The sequence below is a fragment of the Heliconius melpomene genome, chromosome 10 (assembly GCF_056956725.1).
Source record: "Heliconius melpomene rosina isolate 202511_hmr_F chromosome 10, ASM5695672v1, whole genome shotgun sequence".
NCBI classification, from domain to species: Eukaryota; Metazoa; Arthropoda; class Insecta; order Lepidoptera; family Nymphalidae; genus Heliconius; species Heliconius melpomene.
In genome coordinates this window covers 9,387,400-9,401,074 of record NC_140398.1, presented here as the reverse complement: position 1 = coordinate 9,401,074, position 13,675 = coordinate 9,387,400, and the positions used below count along the sequence as shown (strand labels likewise).

Genomic DNA, 13,675 nt, shown 5'->3' with positions numbered 1-13,675 from the left:
TGTTACGATTCTTTTATTAAACACCTACAGGGAAAGCGCTTTCGATGACATAATTTCCTGCACATAATTGCGTTCCAACTTGATGTCGCATTCAGTATTGGATTTATAAAATCATATAAAATATTAATTTTTATTTAATTTTGATAGATCCGTTTCCGGTCGTCGAAGTGTCAACACTATTCTTAGCGGTCCGTACGAATTCCTTCTAAAAAAATCATTTAAAAGAGTAAATTGGGGAAAAAAGTAGTTAAAATAACAACACTAGAATAGTAGAAGACATAGATGATACAACTCGTGAATTTTCTCAAGTTCTATTCCACAAAAAGAAAAGCCGAACATTCAAGCCAACAATTTGAGGTTAGAAATTCCAGTATCATAAAACCAGCAGAACGCCAGTTTGACAGCTTCAGATTTCATTTTCGAAGTTGGCATTATCACAGTGCTGCCATCACATTATACGGAAATATATTGCTGACAAACCATTCATTCTTTACGTTCGGTTCTACGTAATTTATTTCAATAATATGGAAGGACAATTTAAATTACTATTTGAGAATATGAAGCTAGAAATGCAAATACAGTCCGCCGAGCTAGCAAAATCTCTAACGCAAAATATAATGGACCGGATGGACGAAAAGCTTGTTCCTATTATGGAAGAAAATAATCTATTAAAACAAAAAATCAGCAACCTAGAGAAAGAAATTGAAAATTTAAAAAGAGGAAATAAAGATAATAACATAATTATTTTTGGTCTAGAAGAAACAGAGAAATCGGCTGACGACTTATTTAAAAACATTAAAGAAAATTTCAAAAGGGATTTAAATATAAAATTGGACGAATACGAAGTGAATAAATTACATCGACTTGGAAAGTTTAAAGCCGAAAGCAAACCGAGGCCTGTTTTATGTTCTTTTATAAACGGCTGGAAAAAGAACGAAATTATGAAAAATAAAAAAAGCTTAAAAAAACTATTTGTATCAGAAGACTACTCAAAGGAAGTTTTAGAGAAAAGAAAGGGTTTACAACCAAGGTTATTGGAAGAAAGAAAGAAAGGGAACATCGCTTTTTTGAAATACGACAAACTAATAGTCAAAGAGCCAACCTCAGATAGAAGGAAAAGAGAATTATCTAGCTCTCCACAGACAGCCTTGGAAACTCGAATCCAGCCAAAAAAGCAACCAACGCTAAGCTCAATCAAAGCTAGCAGGATGAATGCCTTTGATGTTAGGAGACCCCGATCAAACTCACTGACGAATGTATCAAACAACAATGTAATTCACGAATGCCAATAGCAACTAAAAACCGAAAAACGGAAAGTTCAACCAAGTTTAAACAAAAATAAAGTTAAAACAAAGCTTTCTCCCCCAAGCCGACTGGTCCTCGTGGGGGATGAAGACCACAACCCTTCAATATTACCGAAAAGTAAAGACAGTCATAGAAGTCCTAAGATTTATATCGCAGCCCTAAACGCACTTACACTTAAAAATGATGAAAATCTTTTAGAACTAACTTACGCCCTAAATCAAATCAAATGGGATATCGTCGGCCTCAGCGAAGTAAGAAGGATAGGAGAAAGAATTATTTCTTATCCAGACTTTTTGTTATATCATATAGGAACAACTCCTGGTCATCACGGCGTGGGTTTCATTATCAAAAAATACCTCTTAAACTACATAGATGGATTCATAGGAATCTCAGAGCGGATAGCAATGGTAAATTTAAAGTTACCAGGATATAAGGATGCTTGGTCCATTATACAGGTTTACTCCCCTACAGAAAAATCAGACTTAGCAACGATAAATTCTTTTTACTCTGAGCTGAACAAAATAATCCAAGAACACGCTCACAAAAATCTCATCGTAATGGGAGATTTTAATGGCCAAATTGGTGCAAGACGTCCTGAGGAGAACACAATAATTGGACCGTTTACTTATAGCAATAAACCGAGATCTAGAAATGGAGAAAAAATCACAAATTTCGCAAAAGGAAATAGCTTAATCATTTTAAACACTATGTACAAGAAGAAGAAGAAAAAGATGTGGACCTGGATTTCTCCAGATGGGAGAACAAAGAATGAGATTGACTTTATGATGACAAATAAAAGTAACTATTTCACTAACTTCAACATTATAAGCACATTTAACTTTAATACAAACCATAGACTGATCAGAGCTGAATTGAAAATTAGTCAACCAAAAAAACCAAGACCAAGACATAAACTAGAAAAAGATAAACTCAACAAACATCAAATGGACCAAATAGAGGCGGCACTCAGGGAAAAATTTAAAAATTTCAAAGGGGAAACTAAGAATTTAAGTACACAAGAGAAATATGATTGGATAGAAAATACGATTAACACCCACATAAAGTTCCATTCAAAATCAACAGAACAAAAAATTTGGCTATCAACTAACACTATAAATTTATTAGAACAAAGAAACAATTTAATAAACTCAAGCGACGCAATTGATAGGAGAAGACGTCTGGCGGATATCAGTAAGAAAATCAGAGAAAGCACAAGACTAGATAGGAAAAGACATAGATTAGAGACTATCGAATATTTCATAAATGAATCCGGAGGTGTCAAAAAAGCTTTTAAGGCACTAACAAATTCTAAGGACTGGGTTGTAAAAATTAGAAATAAAAATGGTAAGTATAACCAGCGCAGAACAGGCATATTAGGCATTGCTACAGATTATTACAAAAAACTATACGAATGTTGTAATTTGCAAGACCTAGCAGATCTAAAGGACAATTCAAACGTCCCGTGTATCCTTCAGGCCGAAGTTGAAAAAGTTATAGATTCTCAACCGAAAGCCAAAGCCCCAGGGCCTGATGGAATTAGAAACGAAGTAATAAAACACTGCAAAGAAGCCCTAACGCCAGTACTCACTGATATATTTAACGATATAATTAATACGGAAATTATTCCCCAACAATGGACTGAGTCTAATATTATCTTATTGTATAAAAAAGGAGACAAATATGAAATTGGCAACTATCGCCCTATTAGTCTTATGTCCAACTTATACAAGATATTCGCTAAAACACTACTAAAACGAATTGAGGGACCATTAGACGAGCATCAACCTATTGAGCAAGCAGGATTTCGCAAGGACTTCTCAGTAATCGACCATATTCATGCAGTGCGCCAAGTTCTTGAGAAATACAAAGAATACCAACTTACCTATTACATTGCATTCATCGACTACAGCAAAGCTTTCGATTCTTTGTATCATGGAGCGATTTGGGAGGCACTGTCAGAACAAGGAGTAGAACACAAATATATCAGGTTAATAAAAAACGTATACCAAAATAGTTCAGCAAAAATTCAATTAGAAAAGACGGGTGTACCATTTAAAGTAGGAAAAGGGGTCAGACAAGGTGACCCTCTATCGCCGAAACTATTCTCGGCGGTACTTGAATCAATTTTCAGACGCTTAGAATGGGGCAACCTAGGCTTAAATGTCGATGGTAAGTTACTAACGCATCTACGATTCGCAGATGACATTGTGTTATTTGCTAATACCTCAGAAGAAATCTGTATTATGATAAATGAATTAGCAAGGGAAAGCGAAAAGGTGGGACTGAGATTAAACCCTGATAAAACACGAGTGATTTCAAACGGAGAGGAACATCCCATAAAGTTAGGAAAAGCACAAATAGATTACACAGACGAATATATCTACCTTGGGCAATTAATGACTCATAATAATGCTGTGAACAAAGAAGTGGAGAGAAGAATTACTAATGGCTGGAAACGATACTGGAGTTTTAAAGAGGTCATGAAAGATAAAAAACTTAACATTCAAATTAAAAGTAAATTATTCAACACTTGCATACTACCAGTGCTAATGTATGGTAGCCAAACTTGGAGTTTGACACAGAATAACATAGGAAAACTAGCAAACTGTCAACATGCAATGGAAAGAAGTATGTTAAGTGTAAAGAAATCTGATAGACTGAAAACACAAGTGATTAGAAGTAAAACCAAGGTACAGGATATCACACATAAAATCAAAAGACTCAAGTGGCGGTGGACTGGACACATGGTTAGAGGGAAAGACAAATGGAGCAAACTAACAACACAATGGTACCCTAGAGAGGGGAAAAGGAAGAAAGGTCGACCTCAGAAAAGGTGGGACGACGATATTAAACAAGTAGCTGGTACAACGTGGAATAGAGTAGCTCAGGACAGATATGAATGGAAAAGGTTGGAGGAGGCCTTTGCCGACTGGCAAACTGACCTGCAAAAGACAAGCAAATACCAAATACTTGATTAGTTATAATTTAGATTTATTAGTTTTAGTTCATTTAACTTTGGATCGTCAACTAAAATTGTAATAGATGATAAGCAGTTCAGAATAAAAGGCTATTTATTATTATTATAGGAACTGATAGGTAATTGAAATAGTTCATTAAGATCAAGATAAAATGTCTCGGAAATTCGGCGAAAAATTGGGTGAACAGAATGTCTTAACACTAGGTTCCCTCTACTTACTCTGCTATATGCAAATACAGCGTGAAGATAAAAAATACCTAATTGCAATTGCACTCGAAATGTCTCTACATAGTGCCTGTAAGGGGGAAAAATTACTTTGTGGTTTATTCATAATTAGAAATAATCAATCTATAAAATAATCCACAAAATTATAGATATCAGGTATCTGCTTATACTTGCATAAGATATAACCTAATATTAATATACTCTATTGTTCACTTTCCACCTGAATTTATTTATTTTAGTGAATATATTTAGGTAATCTAATGAATTATTGCACTTAGTGTTCTATATGAATACTAAGTTTAATAATACATAAATATATACACCTATCCCCCGATTTACACGGTAGATACGTTCCTGAGAAAAACGTGTAAATCGAAAATTTAAAATTTTCAAGTCAAAACCGTGTAAATCGAAAGCTTGCAAAATATGCATAATTTTGCTATTTAACAGTTGAGTTTTTTCAATATTTTTAGGTGTGCACCACCAAGATGTTTTAATTCACCATAACTAGACTGTTTAACAAAAGTTTAATAATTCATTTTTATTCAAATTAAAATGTTTTATTTTTTTTAGTTTAATTAAACCTATTTGATAACTACCATAATTTCTCTCCAAAATTTCCCGCATTTTCCCCTCTAAATTTTACTTTAATCACAGCCGTTAATTTATAATAGTCTAAATTATGCACTCACTTGTAATTTACGAATATGGAAAATTTAATCATTTAGTAGAGTGCGATAAAAACAAAAAAAAAAACTTGTTTGGAAAACCGTGTAAAAAATCGGGGGATAGGTGTATATTGTTTTGGAAAAAAAAACTACTTTTAGAAATACAATTCTATTCAATAGACAAAAAGTTCAAAGATTTTCATTTTGAATTCTCCTCTTTAGAAATCCCAGTTTCACCCAAAACTCAACTGGATGAGTTGAACGTCAATACGTCCCATACAGTGATGGAAATACGAATTGCAAATAGGTGGTAGGCTGGTTGGTAAAATTCAATAAAGCGACTTTCTACGAACGTAGACGTAGACCGTATATAGGATACAAGTGGAATTTAATAAAGAACTCTTCAAACATAGGTGAGTGTATCTGCGTGATCATTATAAACACTGGCTAGAATATTTCATTCTGCGGTTAGGCTATAATAAACAATCTTTTTAGTATAGTAGAAACTATATATGCATAGATATATGCTTCGTTTTCTAATAATAATCAAGACATGTGCCAGCGTGCCAAGTCTGTCAAGTAGGCAGAACCTGGGAGTCTAGTGTTAAGATACGCCGTCCCCATTAAGACTGTTCTCCACTTTCCGCCGAATTATCAAGGCGCTGCGTGTTAAGTGAAAATGAAAATATTCATTCCGCCGAGTGGGAATTGAACCCACATCCGTCGCTTACAACCGTATGTTGTGCCTTTGGCCTTGGTTCTTAAAAACCTTAGGCTTAAAACTAAATGCAAAAAAGACTCAAGCAATTATAATAGGTAGTCCAAGACTTATCTCTAAAATTACGTTTCATGAACTGCCATTATTATCGCTTGATGGAACCTGCGTCCCTTTTACTGACAAAGTTAAAAATCTAGGAATTATGTTTGACCAGCATTTATCCTGGAAACCGTTAATTAGTGAGGTAAGTAGAAAAATATTTTCAGCTGTTGCGTCGTTACGTCGACTACGTAATATCTTACCCATTCCTACTAAGGTTGCGCTGGCACAATCACTCCTACTACCAATTCTCGATTATGCTGATTGTTGTTATCTTGACATAAAAGAGGAGCAATTAAATAAGCTTGAGCGGCTCCAAAATGTTTGCATAAGGTTCATTTTTGGACTTCGCAAGTACGACCACGTATCCGAATTTCGTAAAAAACTCAAGTGGCTCCCTATTCGACTTCGCCGGAATACTCATGTTCTCTGTCTTTTGTATAATGTTCTCTTTTCTACGCATTCCCCTTCATATCTTAAAGAACGATTTAAGTTTTTATGTGAATCACATAATTTACCACTCCGCTCCAAGTCTCGTCTAACCCTTGAATTTCCTCGTTATTCTTCTTCCTTCTATACCAATTCCTTCACTATCAAATCTGTCCGCTTGTGGAATTCCTTACCCATTACAGTCAAACAAGCTATGACTATACAAACATTTAAAAAGAGGCTGAAAGATTATTATTTAACGCTATAAGTACCTAGGTTTCGATAGTATTATTTGTATTTATTTCATGTTCTTGTTTCTGTGTTCAAAAAAAGATTATTTTATAAACAAAGTATTATATATTCATTTATATATTTATGTATGTGTGTATGTATGTTTGTATGTATGTATGTATGTATTTATGTATGTGGTAAAACTAGATATCAGCTCTGTACACCCCTTCCCTTTTTCAGACAATGTATTCTCTCCTCTACCCAAAGGTTGCCTGGAAGAGATCGCTCTCTTAGCGATAAGGCCTCCAATTGTACTGTTCTATGTATTAATACATGTATATGTGTCTTTTCTATGGTACAATAAAGAGTATTTTGTTTGTTATTTTGTTTGTTGTATGATGGCCTCTAGTACATGCTTCGTAGACATCTATACTAATATAACAAACTTTATTACCACTTATCTGCTGTGAATAATTAAGCATCTCTAGAATACTTGTTGAAACGCAGGCTTAATCGTCTTTTATAATTATGTAAGTTAATAACGTAACATAGCTGAAGCGAAATGTAATATGTGTATCTAGTTAAAGTAATAGACAATTAACCTTTATGTTATAATGTTAAGCTACTTTTAGTTTAATTAATGTTTATACTGTGCAAGTAATATTATAATTTTGTTTTTTTATTATTATTTACTAGATTCCCTCTACACTAGGTTTCCTCTGCCTACCCTGCTATGTGCGGGATACAGCGTGAAGCTGATTAAGTTTTTTTTATCGTAAGAGTATTTATAACCCGACAGTAAAAACTCGTACTAACTATAAACGATTTATTTATTTATTTTATTTTAATACTTTATTACACCATAATTGATACTAATTAACTAAAAAACAAAACGAAAAACAAACATAAATTAACTTAAACAAAAAACAGAAAAAAGAAAAAAAAAACAAATGAAAAATGGTTAAATTTAATAAGTTTTAAAGTGAATAATCTCGTTTATTTGTCGAAATTAAGCACCAAGTGTGCTTAATTCTGCTAACGTGTTCGTTTCTAAGAAATAACAATTTCCTTCGGCATAATGACGCACCATAATGGGAATGTCTACAACTGTTACAAATAATTTATATGAATGTATGTATGTACATTACCTTAAAAAAATATACAGATCAACACACAAGAGTGTATGACTTTAAAAGTGACAGGTTATGGGTTCAATTCCCACTCGAGCAAATGAAATGTTTTCCTTTTTTTGCTCGAGTGCCGAGACAAAACGCGGCGTTGAGTATCGCCACTCAACATGCAATGCCCCCGAATTCCATAAAAAGTCTGCCTACTCTACTACATGCGGAATAAAGCATAAGGCTGAAAAAAACATATAGAGATTGTGGTAAATGGATGTTCTTTTCGGTGAGCTGCCCCTCTAATTAGTAATTTAAATTTAACTAATAACAAAATATATTAAGCAAAACACAATTACTTTATATTACCTATTTATATGTAATAAAAAATAGTAAGCTTGTGTATCCTTTTAATTTTTTCTATCAAAGGTAAGTAATTGCCTCATTTTTTTGCACTTTCCGCTGATTTTTCTATTAACTATATTAAAAAGTGATTCTTTACGTATCATAAAAAAGATTGAACTATTATCTTATATATCTAAGCTTCAGTTAATTTATTATTGAAAAAGTTTAATAATACCGATGTTAGATTACTATTGTATGGATTTTAAAGAAACGTATCTATATATATCTGTAATATTTCTTTACGGTACAAAATGTTATTTTTAGTTATAAAACGAGACATTTTCACAATAAAACTTTATGTACAAACGGATTAAGCGTGAATTTCTCTGAACGAGACCTTTCAGACCGCTACGCTACGTAGAGCGCGCACCTTTAGACTTGGCACAACAATAAGGCTCAAAGTGATGTCTAACAAACAGAGCAGGCTATTGTTCCGAGCTTCTTATTTACATTTTTCAATTCAATTATTGTAACAAAAGATACTGTGATATAATTATATCTATCTATTGAATCTTCTTCTATAATAGGAAACTATTAATAAATAGGTTAATAGATTTTTCCATTCGTAGCGCAGGGATACAAGCGTGTAACTGTCTACGCTACAGGTTGTGGGTTCAATTCCCACTCCAAGAAATTTTCATTTCTTCGCACTAGTGTCGTGGTGGAGAACGGAGTGTCCTAACACTAGGCTCCCTCTGCCTACCCTGCTAAATGCGGGATACAGCGTGAAGCTAAAACAGGGAGTTTATATTATTATATTTCTATTTGTGGTCATGTGATCAATGATTAATAGCTATATCGGCTTAGGAGGCAAAGCGAGGCGTTGAGTTCCGCCAGTCAACATATAATGCCTCTAAAATGCAGCGGAAAGCGGGGAACGGAATTTCTTAATGGAAATAGAGTGTGTTAGCACTAGGTTCCCAAAGTCCTTTGGCCTGAGATACAGCGAGAAGCTAAGAAAACATTTCGGCATATCTCCATTTACCCTAATATGGGTTATCAGATGAAAGGGCTTGATTTTTAAAACACCATACACCATAAAAAAGTACACCATAAAAAAATTTAGAAAGGTTGTTTTCAAAAAATATTTTTTTATTAATATTGACAACTTCACTCAATTACCTACTTGTTATCATAACGCATTTATTATAACACAATATATTTATTTTATGTAACAGATATCATATTTAAGACTAATATATACTTCTCCATAATCCTAATTAATTAATATACATTTATTAAGTTGCAAGTTAATTAACCCACACGTCCCTGCGAGCTCAGGAAATAAATAACTTACCTCACTTAAGCCACCTTGGACGTGGGGAACTTAGTTAAGTAATCCTTCAACGCTTACTGCGAGTTGACCGTAGCTGGTGACAATTGTGTACTGTATGTAAATGTGGGTTCGATACTTTCTATTACCAAAAATATATATTATTAATTATATAATTTTTATATCAATGTAAAATAATTATTGTAGTATAATTATATAAAATTTATGTAAACTAATAATGTTCATAACATTTTTAAAGTGTTATTACACTTAGAGACTTTCATATTTTTATACGTTTTATAAATAAGCAATAATATTCGTTTATATATACAAATTTTACAAAATGTTTACTTAAATTGTAGTCTATGTGCCATTTGATGTATAAGCTAATTTTATCCAAATCATTCAACCTTATAAACTTTCACATTTATAATATTAGTAGGATTCAGAGAGGATCTAGAATAATTACACCAAAATTGAGAAATAACGGAATTGCTATAAGCGTGCAGGCTTTGCGGCTAGCAGTAAGTACACAAAATTTTGCAGTATCCGTTATCCACTTTCTGCTTAAATTTCAGACATTACGTATTGAATGTCAAAACTCAACGCCGAACTTTGTCTCAGAAGAACGGGGAACTGAAAATAATTTAAATATAATCGCCCTCATAACCAAATCCATACAATTGTACACTGTCCTATTGGGCTACGATAAACAAATATAAGAATCAAATTAAATCAGCTTCTCGTTGTATCCTGCACACAGCAGGGTAGGCAGAGAGAACCTAGTGTTAAGACACTCCCAGTTTCTACCGCATTCTGGAGGCGTTGCGTGTTGAGTAAAATATGTCATGTATATATCATGATGAATATATTTAAAAATATTATATACTTACTTTTAAAATTAAATTATTTAACTATAATACCGAACACAGGTTAAAGATCAGAACAACAGAATGGAACTGTTATTAAGTTGATACCCTGAAACAATGCTCGCTTACAATTTGAGATAATTTAAGCCGATCCAGACTCCAATTGACTTTCGACTTGTCACTCAATCTCCGATATTGAAGGAAATGCTCGAATATTTTAATATAAAAGGGGGTTTAATGAGCAAACGATTTTATAGTAATTTATTTTAATATATTACCAATTTATCTTAATTTGGGCATGACTTTAAAAGATGTTTAGAAAATTTAAAAGATTATTTCCATCTTCTGTTATAAATAATCAAAAAATGTATACAAAGCGTATACCGTATGTATGTATGTATATATCAAGCGAGTCGCTAGAATTAAATAAACGCAAAAATTCTTATAATCCTAAAGAAGGAGGCAGCAAAACTGAAGAGCTAATCTAACTGTTATTCAATTACCAAAGTAATCCATCTATCCCGAAGATTGATTACTTTCAAGGTTTAGTGAACTCTTCTAAAATTTCTACAGTCATTTTGTACATCACCTTGTATTTTTAAAAATATTATGATAATATGGTTGATTTTGAAAGTTACGCAGAGCAATTAGAACAAATTTAGAGGGAAATCACTCCGTATTCCACATTTGTCATCATCAGCATCATACCAGCCTCTTCTAAGACTTGGCTATAGATACTTCTTAATCTCCTCCATTATTGTTGATCTTGGGCAATCAGTCTGCAATTAAATTACAGACGCACCGTCAATCATTCCACATTATTGACTTATATCTTATTTTATTATTTTTATTTAAAAAAACATGTAATTTTTTTATAAATAAATCTACGCCAGGAACATTACGAGTATATGACTCATAGTATGCGAGTGGTGTAAATGTAAACACAAAACTGTTTCCGTTATTTAAATAACTTCCATGATTAACTGTAGCTAAATTTAAATTTAGAATCAATACATCACAAAAATGGAGGCCATCCTAGTGCAGTGGAATATCGTCTTCTTATAGACGCGATCATTATACTCGTAGGTGTGGACGTCTTAACACCTGGTTTTAGTTATCTAAATCTAAATGTAAATATATGATCTAAATATCGAATATTCTGTTTAATTTGAGGCTAGTCGTGGTACAGGTGTGTGGCTTTAAGCGAAACTGGTTGTAAGGTTCGATCCCCATGTGAGAAAATGAAACATTTGTTTTTCATTCCTCCGCTCTGATGTCGAGGTAAAAGGCGGAGTTGAGGTTCGCCACTCATCACATAATGTCTCCGGAATTCTTCTGAAAGTAGGGGACGGAGTGCCTTAATACTAGGCTTTCTCTGTCTTAATTAATTTTAATACGTGTCTTCCGCAGATAGAAACGATTCAAACAAGTAAACACGTAATTTCTTTTAGTTAGGTATAACTTTTCTAATATTACCCACATCATTTATTTTTTATATACGAGCAAGAATTGATAAAAGAAAATAACTCTAACTCGTAAGTAAGATTACCACAGAATTGTATCGTGACGGCAACATAGGGCTTCGTCGCGAGGGACCGCTAAGCTAAGGCCAATTGTAATACGAACGACTAAGATGACCTTACGCTACTTTTTAATATTTTATTGTATCAATTGAAATCATACGTTTTAATGATATCGAGAGAAGATGAATGTTGATTCTTTCAGAATTTTGTACTGGTTATCTATGATGTTGAGGCCAATCGTGACTCGTGCACGTTTCGTGGGGCACAAGCATGTAGCTGTAAACGCGACAGGTTGTGGATTCGATTTCCACTCGAGGAAATTAAATTTTAAATATTTTAATATACTTTCGCAAGCTGGTAACAAGCAACTCAACACACAATATCTCAAAAATTAGAATTATTAGTGTTTTAATAGAAGTATCTCTTCTTTTCCAGCAAAAATATGTACAATATTTTGTGTAAAACCAGAAAAACAACACATATATTAATTTATATTATACATTCCTTTACATTTCTACTCTTTCGTCTTTCAAGGACTTCTAGAACCTAAGTAGACTTGCAGTAGTTATATCGAAGAAGCCCTGACCTTTGTATAGTATTCGACTCTTCCATTTCTATTACGTCACACATTTGTTGCGGTAACTTTAATCCATAATGACAACGTAATTTTAATTTTATGAAAATGACTAATTAATAGGATATTTTCTCTATTTAGCTGGATTTCGCTTAAAAAGGTAACCAGAAAGAACTTTTGAAGACTAATTTCCTGTTTTAATTTCCGCCCGAAGTAAAATTACCCATTAGGTACGTGTTTAGTGGCAAAACTTAACGCCTTAACCCTATATTTTATCTTACCAGATAGAGACACGAAAATAATTTAGTACCCCGAAAGCTTGCAAACTGTTTCGTGATGACCAGATCTAATTTTGAATGTCATATTTATAATTAGGTCCTTATTTTTTTTAGCTTTACGCTGTGCCATAGCAGAATAGGTATTGGGAACCTAGTGTTAAGACACTCCGTTCTCTTCATTGCGTATTGGCGGAACTCAACGCCGCGCAGTGCCTCGATACCAGATTGAGCAAAAGATAATATTAAATATTTAATTTAAAATCTAACTAAATTTGTATAATATGGATTTAAAATATAATAAAAAGACAAGATCCTTATAATAAGGGTTTTGACCCTTCAAAATTGAATCCGAATAGTTAGGAGGGTAAATAGTTGAGGTTGAATGAGATTGTACCCAAAACCTCCAAGCTCCACCTAGTAGCGCCACGATGACTACAATTTTACAAATAATAATTATTTACTAACAAAATAGAAACATAAATTGAAGCAATTGCTCATTAATTAGCATATGCTCGTTTACTCATACAGTTCAAGTATCTTAGCTGGTTAACATCTGCATAGAATAAATATTTTGATCGTTAAAACTACATGTACACAGCTAGTACTAGTACCTCGACAACTCTGGTCCTTATTAGGGTTGTAGCTTCACGCTTTTTTACGCAGCTAGTATTAAAACTTTTGGCACCTCATTTTGGTGGTCAATTTTTAAGATATGACGTATGGAGTGGCGGTATTTAATAATAGAAATTAATTTTTGCTAGTGGTGATCAAATCCAAGCGTTAAGTTCAATCGCTGTTTCATTTGCGCCATGACAAAAAAATATCAAATAATAAAAATAATGCACATAAAATACTCCGGCTAATTAAATATTGTCTTCAAACAACTAGCGGTTGTAAAGAATCTTTATGAAAATATTTATGAAAATAGCTCTAAAGTTATTAAATAAATGTACGATAGAGCTTAATCTGAAATTTCAATCTGC

The 13,675-nt window shown here is 33.1% G+C and overlaps 2 protein-coding genes across 7 annotated transcripts in view; one reads left to right on the top strand and one right to left on the bottom strand.

Annotated features, from left to right (window-relative positions):
• The window catches only part of kcc (solute carrier family 12 member kcc), a 257,609-nt gene that overhangs the window by 216,942 nt on the left and 26,992 nt on the right, over positions 1-13,675 (bottom strand). The window lies entirely within an intron of this gene.
• LOC146535481 (uncharacterized) lies at positions 154-1,292 on the top strand. Its single transcript, XM_085191434.1, has one exon. It carries the CDS (start codon positions 525-527, stop codon positions 1,290-1,292), a length of 768 nt encoding a protein of 255 aa, XP_085047560.1. The 5' UTR covers positions 154-524.